This window comes from Myotis daubentonii, chromosome 6, assembly GCF_963259705.1.
Source record: "Myotis daubentonii chromosome 6, mMyoDau2.1, whole genome shotgun sequence".
In the NCBI taxonomy this organism is placed as follows: Eukaryota; Metazoa; Chordata; class Mammalia; order Chiroptera; family Vespertilionidae; genus Myotis; species Myotis daubentonii.
In genome coordinates, this window is record NC_081845.1 from 3,702,178 (window position 1) to 3,718,728 (window position 16,551).

General features: G+C 55.6%; 1 protein-coding gene across 1 annotated transcript in view; it reads right to left on the reverse strand.

The window, feature by feature from the left end:
- SLC22A3 (solute carrier family 22 member 3) overlaps positions 1 to 16,262 on the reverse strand; it is a 63,568-nt gene extending 47,306 nt beyond the window's left edge. The window contains exon 1 of the mRNA XM_059699894.1: positions 15,749 to 16,262. Coding sequence (XP_059555877.1) covers positions 15,749 to 16,180 — 432 coding nt within the window. The 5' untranslated portion in view covers positions 16,181 to 16,262. The remainder of the gene's footprint in view (positions 1 to 15,748) is intronic.
- Between the last annotated feature and the right edge of the window lie 289 nt (positions 16,263 to 16,551).

The window sequence follows — 16,551 nt, forward strand, 5'->3', positions numbered from 1 at the left end:
TCATGATATCATTACTCTTACTAGTTGCACAGATATAATTTAAGAAAATGAGATAAACAAATTTCCTACTTCTTTCTTAAGCTTAACTAAATATCTGTCTTAATTTACATGCTAAACCTTGAAGACACTGCTGGATAATTTAACTATTAGTGTTTAGAACAATGCACTCATCCACCTTCCCGCTGAAGCAGAGCTCCTGTAGAGCTACGCACAAATCTGACTCACTCTGTGCCCGAGTTCTCAGCCCCGAGACCCGGGCCAGCCTGCGTGCTGGCGAGGAGCTGGCGCTGCGGGAGCTGCTGCGTGATGCACACGCCAACACCTGACACCCGGAATTCAAGCCCCGCAGGGGACACTTCCTGCCCAGAATGGGTCTGCCGAGCAGCTGTCTCTATTACTCAAGTAGTAATCTACCTCAGAATAACAACAGGTCCTACATAGGGTATTAGAAAGAATGTTTTTAAAAATTTTTTCCTCAGGAAAACGGAAACAAAAACAAATAAATAAACACACACATGGGATTACATCAAACTGAAACGTTCCCGCACAGCAAAGGAAACCATCAACAAAACGAACGTAAACCCACTGAATGGACGAAGATATTCATCAATAATACAACCCAAAAGGGGTTAATATCCGAAATGTATAAAGAACTCAGACAACTCAGCACCACAGAAACCAACAACCCAATTCAAAAATGGGCAAAGGACCGGAATAGACACGTCTCCAAAGAGGACACACAGACGGCCAAGAGACATATGAAAAAGTGCTCAAAGTCACTGGTCATCTGAGAGATGCAAATCAAAACAATGAGGTATCACCTGACACCTATCAGAATGGCTACCATCAATAAGTCAACAAACAACAAATGCTGGCGAGGATGTGGAGAAAAGGGGACCCTCATGCACTGTTGGGGGGAATGCAGACTGGTGTGACCACTATTGGAAAACAGCATGGAGTTTCCTCAGAAATTTAAAAATGGAACTGCCTTATGACACAGTGATTCTACTTCTGGTTATACATCTGAAAAAAACCAAAACACTAATTCAAAAGAATATATGCCCCCCTATGTTCACTGCAGCATTATTTACAATAGCCAAGATATGGGCGAAAGTGTTCACCAATAGATGACTGGGTTAAAAAGCAGTGACATGTACAGTGGAATATTACTCAGCCATAAAAAGAATAAAATCTTACCATTTGTGACAGTATGGATGGACCTAGAGGGCATTACGCTTAAGTAAATTACGTCAGAGAAAGACAAATACCGTGTGATTTCACTTATATGTGGGTCTTAGGAACAATATAAACAAACAAAACAGAAACAGACACATAAATACAGGGAACACACTGAGGGTTGTCAGATGGGAGGGGGTTGGAGGTCTGGATGAAGAAGACGAAGGGATTACGAAGTACAAATTGGTAGTTACCAAATAGTCATGGGCACGTCAGGTGTGGCATAAGGAACACAGTCAATAACACTGGGCACTGGAAATGCCAGGATATATCCGTTACAATATTGTAAGGCTTAAAACTCATCATGATCATACACGTTCAGATGCCTTTTCTGATTCTTTGGTTTTGGAAAAAGAAGGTACCAAATGAGCTATCATAAAACGAGAGACACGGGGACGTTTACTGGTACGAAAATTAGTTCTATCACATTTGCTTGGCACTTTGAAAACAGTACCAGGGATACGAGGGGGAATTTTTCTCAAACATAAAGTGATAATTGGCAGCTTGTGGGCTGTAAGACCCAGGGGAAGAGCAGGAAGAATGCCATGAGCCATCTATTGCAGGTTGGGGGAAACAGATACAGGAAAACTAGTAAAAACTGGTAATAACAACAGCAGCAACACCTGGCATGAGCTTCATCGTCCTGTTTGAGGACAGTAAACACACGACCGTCTCTATCTGTTCTTTGGAAAGACAGACACCACCTCTCGCACCCCCGCGGCCCCGCCTCCCGAGCGAGGGTGAGGCTGGGCCCTGTTAACTCCGGGGGGCCCTTCCCCAACACCCAGCCTCCAGCTCCTCTAGAATCTGCTGCCGAGGACTCCTGGGTGCGGTACTGTCCCTGCGCCCCCTAACGAGGAACCTGAGGATGGAGAACACCAGGACATTTTACTAGATTTTAGCTCCTGCCTTTCAGTATTCCTGGCAACACTTTTCCCCACTTGGAAACCACAGCTGCCAAAGGTTTTCATAATCCAGTCAGAACAGGGAGCAACGCGCACACCTTTCAAACTCGGCCAAAGCCCTTTTCTAATGGGACGCGCTCTGACGACACCGCCAGCCACGCTGGCGACACAGCAGCAAGAGGCCATGTGAGACGCCCTCTCCAGCCCGAGAGGAGCCTGCGGAACCCAACCCCGGCCCTTCCCCAGCGTAACACGTCTTTTTAAAATTCTAACAAAATCACCTGCTTGGATAGGAATAGTCAGAAGTCAGATTTGAACCTTTCACTGCCTCTGGCTCAGACACATCCCCCTAGGACAGCGGTTCTCAACCTGTGGGTAGCGACCCCTTTGGGGGTCAAACGACCCTTTCACAGGGGTCGCCTAAGACCATCGGAAAACACATATATAATTACATATTGTTTTTGTGATTAATCACTATGCTTTAATTATGTTCCATTTGTAATAATGAAAATACATCCTGCATATCAGATATTTACATGATGATTCATAACAGTAGCAGCATTACAGTTATGAAGTAGCAACAAAAATAATTTTATGGTTGGGGGTCACCACAATATGAGGAACTGTATTAAGGGGTCGCGGCATCAGGAAGGTTGAGAACCGCTGCTCTAAGTAAAGAAACACCAATAATTGCACAGGCTTCACCAAAGGATCTCTCCTGGTAAGTGAGCCGCCGCCATCCTCTCTTCGCCACGAGCCCTGCCCGCGTTGCTCTAAAAGCACCTACGATGGTATGAGGCGAAAAAGCCGGGACCACAGCAGCGGTTTTCTTTTTCTCGAAGCCTCCCTCTGAGTCCCCGTCGCTCTCAGAACCGGTAGCTTGGGGGACGTTTCCACACCGTTAATACAGTCTGAGCCGCCGTCTGCGTTCCTGTTGCCTACTTAGTCTGAGCCAAGAAAAAGACAAGCAGACAAGGTGACACTGGATTCTAGAACCTTCTCTCCTTTGCAAAGCAAACAATTTTAAGACCAAGACGCATAATTCTTTTTTTATTTTTTTGACTTCGGGTAATTTTTTATTTTTCAATTACAGTTGACCTACAATATTATGTTCATTTCAGGTGTACAACCCAGTGATTAGAGTTTACGTAACTTACTATGTGATCACTCGGATGAATCTCATACCCACCTGACAGCACACATGGTTATGACAATATTATCGCCTGCATCCCCTGTGCTGGCCTTGACACCCCGTGACGATTCTGTGACTACCAACTTGTGCTTCTTCATTCCTCCCCCTTTTCACCCAGCCCCACCCCCGTCCACCTGGCACCCACAAAGAGGTCCTCTGTGTCTGAGTCTCCCTCTGTTCTGCTTATGCGTTTGCTGTGTGTTTTAGATCCCACGTAGACGTGAAATCATCTGGCGCGTGTCTCCCACTGTCTGACATTTCACTCAGCACAGTGCCCTCCAGTCCCTGCACGTTGCTGCAGAGGCAAGATGTGCACCTTCCTTAGGGCTGAGTCATGGCCGAGTCACGGTCCACGGGGTGCGCGCGCCACGTCCCTGCATCCGCCCGCCTGCTGGTGGACACCGAGGACGGAGAGGAAGACGCTGTGAGGTGGCCCATGAGACTCACACGCAGGGTCTCCGGGTGGCTCCCGTGCTGGCTCCCCACAGCGCATCCCCACCTGGTTTCCCTTCCGATGGAGGAGGAGAGACTTCCCGGGAGGTGGGCATGTGGGGCTGCAGCGGCCTCCTTGGAGCGGGGTTGGGGGGAAAGGGGTTGGAATGCGAATGCAATGTGGCCTCACGAGGAAGGTTACACAGGTAGACACCGGCACGCGGGCTCTGCGCCAACACGGGCAGGCCGGAGGCTGTGCTGCTCGCAGAGGGCGTGTCCCTGGGAAGGTGACGAACGGCGCCCACCAGCCACCCAGACGAACCTCCAAGGGCGTCCCAGTCAAGCAGGCGCTGGCGGGAGGGGGCAGTGGAGGTGATGCAACGCGTGATAGTTAACCCGCATTACTCGTGTGTCACCATGGGAATCAGTCCTGGTTCCCGGAAGTGCGTAGGCCCAGCAGACCAGGCCGCCCCGCTGTGCCAGCTGCCCAGGTGCTCGCTCCAGCGGCCAGAGGGCACGGGAGGGGACGGGGGAGCCCAGCATGAGCAGAACAGTGCCCACAGCGTCAATCCCGCTCCGCCCCGAGCACAGGCACACGGTGGCGCTGTACAGGAGACCAGGAACGAGAGGGGAGCGGACAGCCGGGGTGTTGGACCCTGGTGAGGGCTGAGTCTGGGGGATGGTGGGGACGGAAGGTGTCAGCCCTGGTGGAGGGGAAAGAGGAAGGTGAGAATGTGGACAGGAGGTAGGCGTCCTCAGCACAGGGACCTGTGGGCATGGGGCAGTGTCCTACCGAGAAGATGCCCTTGAGCTTGTTCAAATGTGGTGGCAGCGAATGTCAGGGGGGGGGGGGGGCAGTGGGCAGGCCATGGTGGTGGCTGGAAAGTAGGTGGGACCCAAGCGCAGGGAGAGACTGACCTCCATGGGGAGGGGCTGTTAGGACCCCCCTGAGACAACAGGAGGGGATGGGACAGACAGCTCAGTTCTTGTCTTGGTGGAAGGATATTGAAACAGCTTCCTGCCCGGCCGGCGTGGCTCAGTGGTTGACCCATGAACCAGGAGGTCACCGTTCGATTCCCAGTCAAGGCACAGGCCCGGGTTGTGGGCTTAATCCTCAGTGTGGGGCGTGCAGGAGGCAGCTGATCCATGATTCTCTCTCATCATGGATGTTCCTATCTCTCTCTCTCCCTCTCCCTTCCTCTCTGAAATCAATTTAAAAATTTTTTTAAAAAATACATTGAAACAGACTGCAGCTATTAAAACCTGGGTCAGATTCAACTCTTAATTCCTTCCAAATGCCGAAATCGCCGTTCTGGTTATTCAGATCAAGAGAGGCAGTTCCGCTTTCCCGGGTCTGGTTCGCCGGCCCGGCCTCCTGAGCCCGTGCTGAGGGGAGAAACGCCGTGGTCACTGGTGACCGTTTCCAGAACCGGCTGCCCTGGGCAGAGGCTGCCTTGGCCCTCCCTCCTGCTCCCTCCCCAGGAGGCCCCTCCTGCGAGGGCAGCCAGCCGCTGGGATCCCCTTGGGGGAGGTCACCAATGACGCCATCACCAACTAGAGGCAGGAGACCATGTCGGTGAGCTCGGGAAGTGTCTCCGCGGTCACGCACGCTCTGCCCCGCAAGGCCTCCATCCGCAGTCCTGCTTCTCACCCACCGTTTCCCACGTGGGGACATTTCGACAGTGTTTTCTACACAGAGCTGGACCCCGGGTCCCAGGGCACCAGGTGGGAGCCCTGTGTTTATGCGGCACCGTCCCCGCTATGACACACCCAAGTTGTTCGCCACTTTTCATTACCATCCGTCTGTGAATCAGCTGTCCTACCGGAGCGCTGAGGGCGACCAGCTGTCCAGTTTGCCCGGGATTCTGCCGGGTTCGGCGCTGAAAGTCCTGTCACAGGAAACCCTCAGTGCTAGGCAATGGGACAGCTGGTCACCCCGAGAGCCCCGGTGCTGGCCTAGAGGCAAGTGGGGGCTGGCATGCAGAACACAGCACGGTAAGGAGAAACTCCGCAGGCAGATCACGTGGGGGCTCCGGGCAACCCCTTAGCTCCCAAGTGGGGCCGGGGGGTCTGACGCCCAGTGGATGAGAGACAGAGGCAGGAGCCCATGTGCAGCTGTTTGCACACAGAGGCAACCATGGTGAGCACGGCCCCAAGAGTTCAAGACAGACTCTGTGCAGGAACCGATGGTCTATTGGTCCCTACGCCGACCCTCTGCCCCGCTCTGAGCATCTCGGCCTCGCCTGCCTCCTGACCCGGCTGGGGGAGCTCCCACCGCCACTCCAGCCCCTGGCCTCCCCCCTCAGGGCCTCCACCAGGTGCCCACTCCGGCACACGGACCGAGTGGGGAGGAACTCGGTCCTGGGAGAAGGGGCCAATGGAGGATCCCTCCTCCTTCCTCCTCCCACTCTGTCCAGATTTACCGGAGAATTGTTAGCGCTTTCAAACGTGTGAAGGAGAGTGCCTCCTGTTAGAATCTTCTAGTTTCTTTCCAAATCCCTTGCTCAGAAAGGGGCCGGAAGAAGGCAGGGTGCAGTGCGGGCACGCCTCTGAGAGTCCGGGACAGTAGCCTCTCGCAGGTCCAGGCAACCCTGGCCAGGCGACAGGTGCAGGCGGTGCCGGGCCGGCGGCCAGAGAAGCAGCGCATTCTGCTTCGGGGCCAGAGGGCGCCGTGTGCTCTGTCTGGGCTTCTGCGTGGCTGGAACCTGCTCATGGAGTCACAGAGCCCAGCAGCTCCAACACCCTCCAGAGCAGATCGTTGCTCGGAACGTTGTTTGTAAGAAATTAAAAGTCCACTCACACAAACACAACGAACTCCGCCAACAAAGGGCACGGCTGTCTACGAGGTGAGGGGCACTGGGGTCCTGTGTGCTTAGGGGAGAGGTCGGAGGCGTCCGGGTCACTGCTCCCGCCCTGACGCAGCTTGTGACATAACGAAGGGGGAGTCAACCCAGACCTGGACCGGCAGGCCCCGCGTCGGAGCAGCCGGAAGAGCTCGAGCTCCGGAGAAAATGCCTCGATGGACCTCGGTTCCGGCCATTCCTACCTCTGTGGTTTAACAAGTTGCACACTGGCTCTTTCTGTGCTTCGGCTGTTTTTCATGTCAAACGGATGTGATATTTACATGCTCTGCTGTGAGGGCGATGCTCCGCGATTGACAGGCCTGAAGTGAGCGCAGTGATGCAGGCTGCTGTGAGGGCGATGCTCTGTGATTGACAGGCCTGAAGTGAGCGCACAGTGATGCAGGCTGCTGTGAGGATGATGCTCTGTGATTGACAGGCCTGGAGTGACCTCAGTGATGCAGGCTGCTGTGAGGGCAATGCTCTGTGATTGACAGGCCTGGAGTGAGCTCAGTGATGCAGGCTGCTGTGAGGACGACGCTCTGTGATTGACAGGCCTGGAGTGAGCGCAGTGAGGCAGGCTGCTGTGAGGGGATGGTCTGTGAGGCTCAGGCCTGGAGTGAGCGCAGTGATGCAGGCTGCTGTGAGGGGATGGTCTGTGACTGACAGGCCTGGAGTGAGCGCAGTGATGCAGGCTGCTGTGAGGACGGTGCAGGGCCTCGGACGCCGGAGGGTAGCTGCGGCCAGGCTGCAGGACCTGGTACAAGCCCGCTCCCTACCTGACCCTGCAGGCACCTGGGAGGCTTCATACAAGAAGGGACCCCCCCCCCCACATCTGTCCTCCAACGGCCTCTAACTGCTGGGAATGTGGGGCCACCCTTATCTCCAAAGGTGCCCCCCACCCAACCAGCACACCTTGTATCAGGAAAGCTGACCCTGTTCTCTCTTTTACGTGAAACGTGAGCAAACGCCCCTGTAGGTGCTGCCAGACCCCTGCCTGCGCCCTGCAGCTTCGGGGCTGTCTATTCCGCAGGGATTTCCCAGGTTCAGGAACGCCCGGGGCCCCACCCCGCACCTCTCTGCTCTGCCTGCAGTCGGGGCGCAGCACGGGGTCTGAGCCAGCCCAGCCACCCCAGACAAGACCAGACACCTGAGGACTCAGGGCCACATTTAATGACAAGAAGCAAGAAGGCGGAACTGCGTGCGATTCGCTCTCATCATTGATGTTTCTCTCCCTCTCCCTCCTACTCCCTCTCCGGAATCAATTCTGCATGTGTACATGTGTGAAGAACCCTGTGGGGAAGGGTTTGGAACAGTGTCCTTGGCACTACGGCAACTCTGAAATGTGTTTCTTTATTTGATAGTTTAAAATCGATGCCAAATTAATTTCAATTAGTTTCAATTTAATTTTCTCACCTACCCTGGATATGAATATGTTCTCTCACCCCTGTGACTTCCCTCGGCGAGTTTGCTTTGAAACGCGCTTGAGAACGATGAAAGGAAACTCATTTCTCACGCGTGTCTGCGAAGCGTCGCTGTGAAAAAGCCCTCCCGGTCGGTAAACGCACACACGGCCTCTCCGCAGCCCCTTCCCCAGCAGCGGCTCAGCCTTCAGAGCAGGGGAGTCTGGCGCCGGCCTCCTGTTTGTGTCTTAGTGGCAGCGGCTGAGGTCCCTGCCCCAAGAGCTGGGGACACGCGTGCTGTCTTTCAACTTGTGCCATGGCCACGGGCGCTTCCAGTTGGCAGAGCCGCGTGAAACCAGAGCCACCCCGTGCGTACGCGGCGCATCAGCAGCAACGGAGACATGAGCCGCTGGCCAGCAGGGCGGCTGCGGAGCGAGTGCTGGACGAGGGAGCCGCCTCCCGGGGAGCCCTCCCCTGCCTGGCGTCAGCACCGTCCAGGCGATGGACGTCTGTCTCCTCTCCGGAGGGAGGGTGCCGTCGCCTCAGGCCCCTGAGCTCGTGACATGTGGGCTCCCCCTCCAGACACCCCACTACACTAACGGCAGAGGCTTTCAAAGCCTTGGCACCTCATGGACACAGAACCGCCTCACGGGTCCCATTGCCCTGAGCAGCCGGGCTGCCGCCCTGCCTCGGTTCCCTCCTCTGGCCAGCACGTGCCGAGGCGGCCTGGCCCATCCCTCTGACACGGGCCTCCCTGGGGGCTCGGACGCTGGACACCACAGGGCCAATGGCATTTCATAGAAAACCACCATCTTACCCAGGCTGCCTCCGTGTTGTCCAAACAATAATGAAACAGACTTCTAAAAATATAAAAGAAAGAAAGAAAGAAAGGAAGGAAGGAAGGAAGGAAGGAAGGAAGGAAGGAAGGAAGGAAGGAAGGAAGGAAGGAAGAAAGAAAGAAAGAAAGAAAGAAAGAAAGAAAGAAAGAAAGAAAGAAAGAAAGAAAGAAAGAAAGAAAGAAAGAAAGAAAGAAAGAAAGAAAAGAAGAAAGGAAGAAAGGAAGAAAAGAAAAGAAACAGACTTTAATCCCATACAAAGTAAAATTGCATTCCACAGTCTGATGGAATAATTCATGTCTTGTCTGTGAAACTCCCATATCGGCATTAGAAGCCACAAAAAATGACACAATCCTATCTCAACGTACAACTGCTAACTCGGCAGACACCAACCAAGAAGAAAAGCTGAGGAGAGCGCGCCCATCAGCTCGCTGTCATTAGGCAAATGTATTTGCAATGCATTGTGCTACAGAGGTCAGAGGTCAGCAAACTCCAGCTGCAGGGTCCAGTCTGGTCCACCACGTACTCTCTCTCTCCCTTCCCCTCCTCCACTAGCTCAGGACTCTTTATGTGTTGACAGGAGCTGATGTTTTCGAGCATCACACGTGGCCAGGCACGAAGACACACACTTTGCATCCCTGTCAGACCAATCTCTAAGGCAGGTGTTATTAAGCCCATTCTAGAGCTAAGGAAACTGAGGTTCAGGCAGAGTCTGTGACTTGCCCTTGAAGTTGAAAGACAGAGGAGCTGGGGTGCAGGCCCAGAGCTATCTGGCCCTAAAGGACATGTATGGACTTTCCACCATGCTAATCTGCCTTATGACAAGACTTTAACCCAGCGGTTCTCAACCTGTGGGTCGCGACCCCTTTGGGGGGGTCTAACAACCCTTTCACAGGGGCCGCCTAAGACCATCGGAAAACACATATATAATTACATATTGTTTTTGTGATTAACCACTATGATTTAATGATGTTCAATTTGTAACAATGAAATTGGGGGTCACCACAACATGAGGGTCGTGGCATTAGGAAGGTTGAGAGCCACTGCTTTAACCCAGACATCAAAAGTAGACACATGTCCCATTTGGTGTATCCCAAATGTCGCATAGCCCATTGGGTTGTGTCCTGCCTTTGCCCGAGGCTCCCCTGTAAGCTTTGCTAAAATGCTGAGGGAGTGCGGCTCAGCTGTGGGTACCCTCCCCTAACCGAGTATAGGACGTTACTACCAGTTGACCATCTCTGGAGAGCCCCGAGCTTTCTGTAGAGAAACACGGCATTTCATCCAATAACATCCGGGACTCCTGCCTCGAGGGAAAGGGGTGGTGCTTCCGCCCCAAGGTCTGCAGCGTGTGCTGGGGGAACTGGCTCAAGCTTCAACCACCCATAAGGCTGTTCCTCCCATGATGCTCTCGTCATGCTCCTCACAGGAAAACTCCCAGCGTGTCTCCATGTGTGGTCCATGGACCACCTCCGTGGGCCTCACATGCTTCTGAAAAAGGAAGGTTATTGATCTTCTCAGTCCAAGTCTCTGTGGGTGGGTCACAGGAATGCACCCCACCCACTGCCTCCAAGGGCATTTAATAAATGGCTACAGCCGGAACCGGTTTGGCTCAGTGGATAGAGCGTCGGCCTGCGGACTGAAAGGCCCCAGGTTCGATTCCGGTCAAGGGCATGTACCTTGGTTGCGAGCACATCTCTAGTAGGAGATGTGCAGGAGGCAGCTGATCGATGTTTCTCTCTCATCAATGTTTCTAACTCTCTATCTCTCTCCCTTCCTCTCTGTAAAAAATCAATAAAATATATTTAAAAAAAATAAATGGCTACAGAGGAAATGAGGGTGAAGACGAGGAGAACGGGGCATCCTTTTCCTCATCTATTCCTCTTGGGCTCCTCCTTGTCCTCACAGGCTGAGGTCAAGGTCAGTGACAAGAAACTTGGAGTGGCTATATTAACGCCAAAGTAGGCAGTGAGATAATACATCATGGATTTCAATAGGGTCCTTATCCTATATAACAAAACCCGGCAGCATGACCAGTCGCTATGACACGCACTGACCATCAGGGGGCAGATGCTCAATGCAGGAGCTGCCCCCAACCCAAAAGCCCTGACCAGCAGCGGCAGAGGATGGGCCTGGTGAGCAGGTGGCTCACCGGTCGCTCCCCCAGATCAGCTCTGATCGCCGGCCAGGCTTAGGGACCCTACCTGTGCACTAATTTCATGCATTGGGCCTCTACTACTATAATAAAAGGTTCAATTCACTATGTAGATTTAAAAATTCTAAACTTGGGGAGTTGGGTGGAGGGAAAGGGGAGAAAATGGGCGACTCTGTAATACTGTCAGCAATTAAAACAAATAAATCCTAAATTTGTTCATACATGCACCCAATCAAGTTGCCTCATGTGCATAACTTCTAACATCTCCTGGAAAGATAGGGAGAAACTGGCAAGCCCACCAACATAATGGCACATTTCAACACTCTTTAATTAGTCTCGATAGACTTAGCAGATGGAAAGCTGATTAAAATCTAGAATATTTCAACAATACCATTGCCAAGCTTCCAGCATCGGGCATCTATAAGCCCTGTGCAAATACAGACTCCACCTTCATCTCATGCAGGTACGAAACCTTTCTAAAAATTGACCTCCTAGACAGCCCCAAAGCAGGCTTCCATAAAATTCAAATGAGCAGCACCATACAGACCACATTTCCCGACCACAAAGTTATACTAGAAGCCAACAATGAAAAGATAGAAACATCGACACACATGTGAGAATTTAAAATAAGCCTCAAAGTAAATCATGGGCTAAAGAAGAAATAATAACAAATTTAAAATCCTGCCGATTGAATAATAATAATTAAAATAATAATAATTGTGTTTCAAAACTTGCCGGGCGCCGTCAGAAAAGCACAGAGAAGTAAATCTATAGCCTTAAAGACTGAGACCAGAAAAGGCTGGAAGTCCCTGGGCTGAGCGCCCGGCGGAAGTTGGGAAAAGCACAGGGAGAGTAAATCCAAGAGGCAGAAGGAATAGCCACGCGGAAGTTAATGAGAGAGAAAGTGAAGCGTCACGGTTGGCTCTTTGAAGTCCTAACAAAGCAAAGGTGCCCCTGCGGAGGTTGACGCAGCAAAATCAGGGAAGACACACATCGCGTCAGAAATAAAAACAGCACAAAAGTGAAGATCTTTCTAGAGAGCCCGGAGCCCACGAGAGATTCCGTCCAGACTAAGACGCGGGCTGAGTCCTCTGTCCAGGACCCACACAGGGCACTTCCCTGTGTAACACAGTGAGGACAGAATGCCGGTGGCAGGGACGTGGGCGCTGGCCCACCCGCTGGCCTTTTGTCCTGGGTCCCAGGAGAGAGAAGCAGAGCAGAGACCCGTGGAGCACGGAGCACGCAGACAGCCCAGCCCAGAGATGAAGCAGCCGCTGCTCTCCTTGATTGTGGGAGGAAACTGGGATTGGGGGGGGGGGGGGGAGGAAACAAGGACGAGTCGGTCTATTTCTCAAGGCGCCCTGAAGCCCGGCTCCCACTGAGCGACTCAGAGGAGCTCCCGCCCTCCCTCGGTGTCCACGCAAGCACTTCAACATCCTGCCGGGAGCTCCAAAGACTCGCTCCTGGGAGATGACCTGACACCTTTGGGTGTTGGGCCCGGGCTTCTCAGCATAGCACCCTGCTCTGGCCTGCCCATGTCTGGCAACCGGATAAGGGTGAGATGCGGACATTAGGAAGGTCTGCCCGTAGGATGTTAAATGCAGATGAACTATCATGGCCCTGCCTTAAGAGGCAGGGACAAGGGGGAGGGGGTTGAAAGGGCAGGGCACTTGGCATCGACTTCTGCCTTAGCTCCTTGGCGCGGCTTCGCTGTGTAAGACACAAAGAGGGCGGGGGAGGCTTAAATGCCCGTTTGGCAATGTTCGCATCGAGCGTCCAGCGAGCCCTTTCCAGGAAACCAAGGCTCAGCCTCCCGTCTGCTGCCCTGGGTGACTGTCGTCCTGACACCATGACACGAAGCACAGGGCACCTCAGCCAGGAGACCCCGTAGCAACAATGTGGGAGCCTCCAGGAGAGTCCCTGTGGGCTCTGAGGTGTTACTGACCGGGCGTCTTGCTGCCTGACTTGTTCCAAGGACAGAGGCTGCACGGAGGAGAGGGGACCCTCTTACAACCAAGCCCTATGCCTGACCCAACTCGGCTGAGCTAGGTCTGGGCCCGGGTCTCCGCAGGTCCTGTCGCCTCTCCTGCGCAGGGACCTCCTCTGTAAGCCCAGGACAATGATACCCCCCCACCTGGAGCGAGGATGACACAGCACAGTCATATGGAGACAGACTGGCGTCTGGTTGCCTCCGCCTTATATACTCCTCTCCGTGATAAGTATGTTCGACTGCACGTCTCTGAGAGCACGTTGGGCACATGGTGTTAGCCAAAGACAGGACTGAAGCTCCTTTAACCATTCGGACAGAATATGGAGGACCAAGAGCGAACTGGGTCGTGTTCTAAACCAAAGACAGCGAACTACTGGCCGCGCAGAACTGAGCGAGAATGAGCTGTTCCGGATGGCTGGCTTCCCCAGGAGGTGGGGGAGTTTCCTCTCCAGGATCAACAAATTCCAAACAAACCAGAAGAAGCAAACAACTCGGGAGGTTTTAAACAATCTCCCTCATACGCTTCAGAACTTGCCCGGGGCCTGAAGGAGTGCCTTCCGAATGGTTTTACTTTTCCTTGAAGACTTTTTAAAATATATTTTTTTATGGATTTCAGAGAGGAAGGGAGAGGGAGAGAGAGAGAAGCATCCATGATGAGAGAGAATCATGGATCAGCGGCCTCCTTGCACGCCCCACACCGGGGATCGAGCCTGCAACCCGGGCCTGTGCCCCGACCGGGAATCGAACCCTGATCTCCTGGTTCATAAGTTGATGCTCACCCACTGAGCCCCGCCTGCCGGGTTTCCTTGAGGATTTTTGTCCTTGTTCTGAGCACAGCCAGCAGCCACCCAGTGACGACCCTGAGGGCATCTGCAGGGCCGCGAAGGGCTCGGCCAACCCGCCATTCTACGAGAACGCTAAGCCCGGAGGGGCTGGTCCACCCGCGCCGCCCAGCTCCCTGCAGTCAGGGCCGGACCGTCTCCCGCCCTCCCGCCTCCCCCACTGCCTTTTTGGAGCCACCGACCTAGAAGAGACCCCCCCCCCACCCTCCTTGAAATAACCCCAGAAAGCTTGCCACCACCCCGGCACCCCAGCATGTTGCTGGCGTGTCTGTCTGGGCTTAACTCACACATTCTGCGTCTCCCTTCTCCGATGTTCGTAAACCACGTGTGCTCCTGGAAACGCCACTCGAGTGTGCGTGCATTTTGCCTTTAACGTTCACTGTACTTTGTTTGAAATGTATGGACATGCCTTTAAAAGTCAGGTGTCTTCGCTCCCAGCCCGGTCTGCCAGCTGGCCTGGGAAGTCAGCGCTGAGCAGCCGCGCTGAGTGCAACAGAAGCCGCGGGCTAACACCGAGGCTGGATGCAGGCTCCTGCCCTGTCCACACCCCATCCACGTCACCCACTGCCCCTGGGAAGCCCCGGCAACAAGACCACTGCAGCTTGTAAACTCCCCGTGGATGCAGTAGCAACGGCAGCACCTCAAACACAGGCACACGCCCCTGCCCGGCTGGGCTGCTGCGGGGTTTCAGCTCCAGAGCCCTGAGCATGGGACCACTCCAGGGCGCTAACACCCACCCACGGCCTCTCCCAGGCAGTCCTCAAAGACCCCCAGCCCAGCCCCAGAGAGACGAGGCCGGCAGACCAAAGAACACCACTACCAGCCGCTGAAGCCACAGTTTGACTCATTCAAGTAGGTGCTTAAAAGAAACTGTTAATGTCAATAAATAAAGACACCATTTTTTCTTCCCCAGCCTGCCTGAGCACATGCAATCGTGTGTTTTGGGGTTTTTTTTTTAATTAAATGGACCGGTGATTACAGACAAAGTTCAATAAAACGGCTCCTCCCTCCTCCCAGGCTCCTGGGGGCTGTCCCTGTGTCTGAGGCTCAGGAAGGAGAACCAACCTGCAGGCTGCCCAGCGCAGCAGCAGGCCTGCCCCAGGACCCTGCCTGCCGGCAGCACCGAGGGAAATGTGGGGACTGCGCCGGCCCTCCCCCTCCCCTCCCCCGCAGCCCCCACTAGCGAGCGGCGTGTCCGCTTTATAGGGCAGGTAGCCTTTCCTGGCGTCCCAGTGATTTATTCGCAGAGAAAAAATTAAAATGGTTCAGAACCGCCGCTTTCCCAACGCCTCGCGGCGGCTGCTCTTTGCCCCACAGCAGTTTGACCAAAACCATGTCCTGGGAGAGCCTGGACCTTTGTCCCCTTGCGGTTCAGATCATGGCTTTGGCAATTGGAGAGAGTGGCGCTGCCTTCAAAGGCTGTCTCTGCTTCCCTCTGCCCCGCCCCCGCCCCCCCATCCCCGCCCCCACCCCCACCCCCACCCCCACCCCTGCCCCCACCCCCACCAGGAGCCCATCGACCCGCTCAGCCTCGGCCAGGGAGGCTGCGGCTCTCCCCCGCCACTGCCCCCCAATTTCCCTTAGTGCAAACGCTTCTCAGAGATAACGGACATCGCAGGGATGCTTAGACGCCTGGGGGGCGGGGGGGGGGGCGAAGTGTCCCCGAACCTGACTTCTCCGAGTTCCTTCCCACCTGAGTCCCAGCTTCTCTCCGTTCACTGGTGGAGGGAGACACACGAGGGCACTTCGCGGGCATTGACGGCGCAGCACTTGCAAGAGGGGGTGGCCCAGGTCGGTCCCCAAAGGTGACCCCAGGTGCCAGCGCGCAGGGACCTTCCCGGAGACCCAGTGCCCGCGTGGGGGGGCGGGGGGGCGGCGCCCGTCCCCTCCCCTCCCCGCCGTCCCCGCGGCGGCGCTCACCTCGCTGACCACGGTGGAGTGGGCCTGGACGTAGCGCCAGCCGCCCCGACAGGGCACGAGCGGCGCCGAGCGGTTGGGGAAGGCGGCGAGCGGGTCGGCGCAGCTGAGCGCGGCGGCGGAGGCGTTGGCATTGGCGGTGGCGGTGGCGGTGGCATCGGCCGCCTCCAGCAGGAAGCGCTGGCAGCTGCCGGGCCCCGCGCGCTCGGGCGCCGTGCGGTTCCACTCCTCCTCGGCGCTCCAGCCGCAGCGCTCGGCCAGCGCGGCCGCGCCCGGCCCGCGGCACCAGAAGCGCTCGGGCCGGCTGCCCAGGAAGACCACGGCCACGAAGAGGAAGGCGAAGGTGACGCCCGTCAGGCACAGCAGCAGGAACACGCGCCGCTGGAAGCGCCCGAACTCGCCGGCCCGCTGCAGCGCCTCGTCGAAGGAGGGCATGGTGCGCGCCCGCCGCTCGGCCTCCGAGTGGCCGCGGGCCGCCGGCCTCCGCTTTACCCGCCGCCTCCCTGTCCCGCGCCCGCCCCTGGGCGCCGCGCCAGCCTCCCTGTCCGCCCGGTCCGCCGGCCCCCCACCTCCCCACCCCCGCCGGCCCGGGGCGCAGCCCCCGCCTCCCTCCCCGGGGGCGCCCGCCGCTGCCCGGCCCCGCTCTCCAGGGGCGCCCCGCGGGGGCGGGTGGGCGCGGAGGGGCCGGGGCGCCCGGCCTGGCTGAGCGCCACGCGCGCTGGGACCAGCCGGGTCTGCGAGTGACAGGCACAGCCTCAGGCCTGGCGCGCGGCTCCATTCGGTCCCTGCCAGCAGCTGGCGGCTCC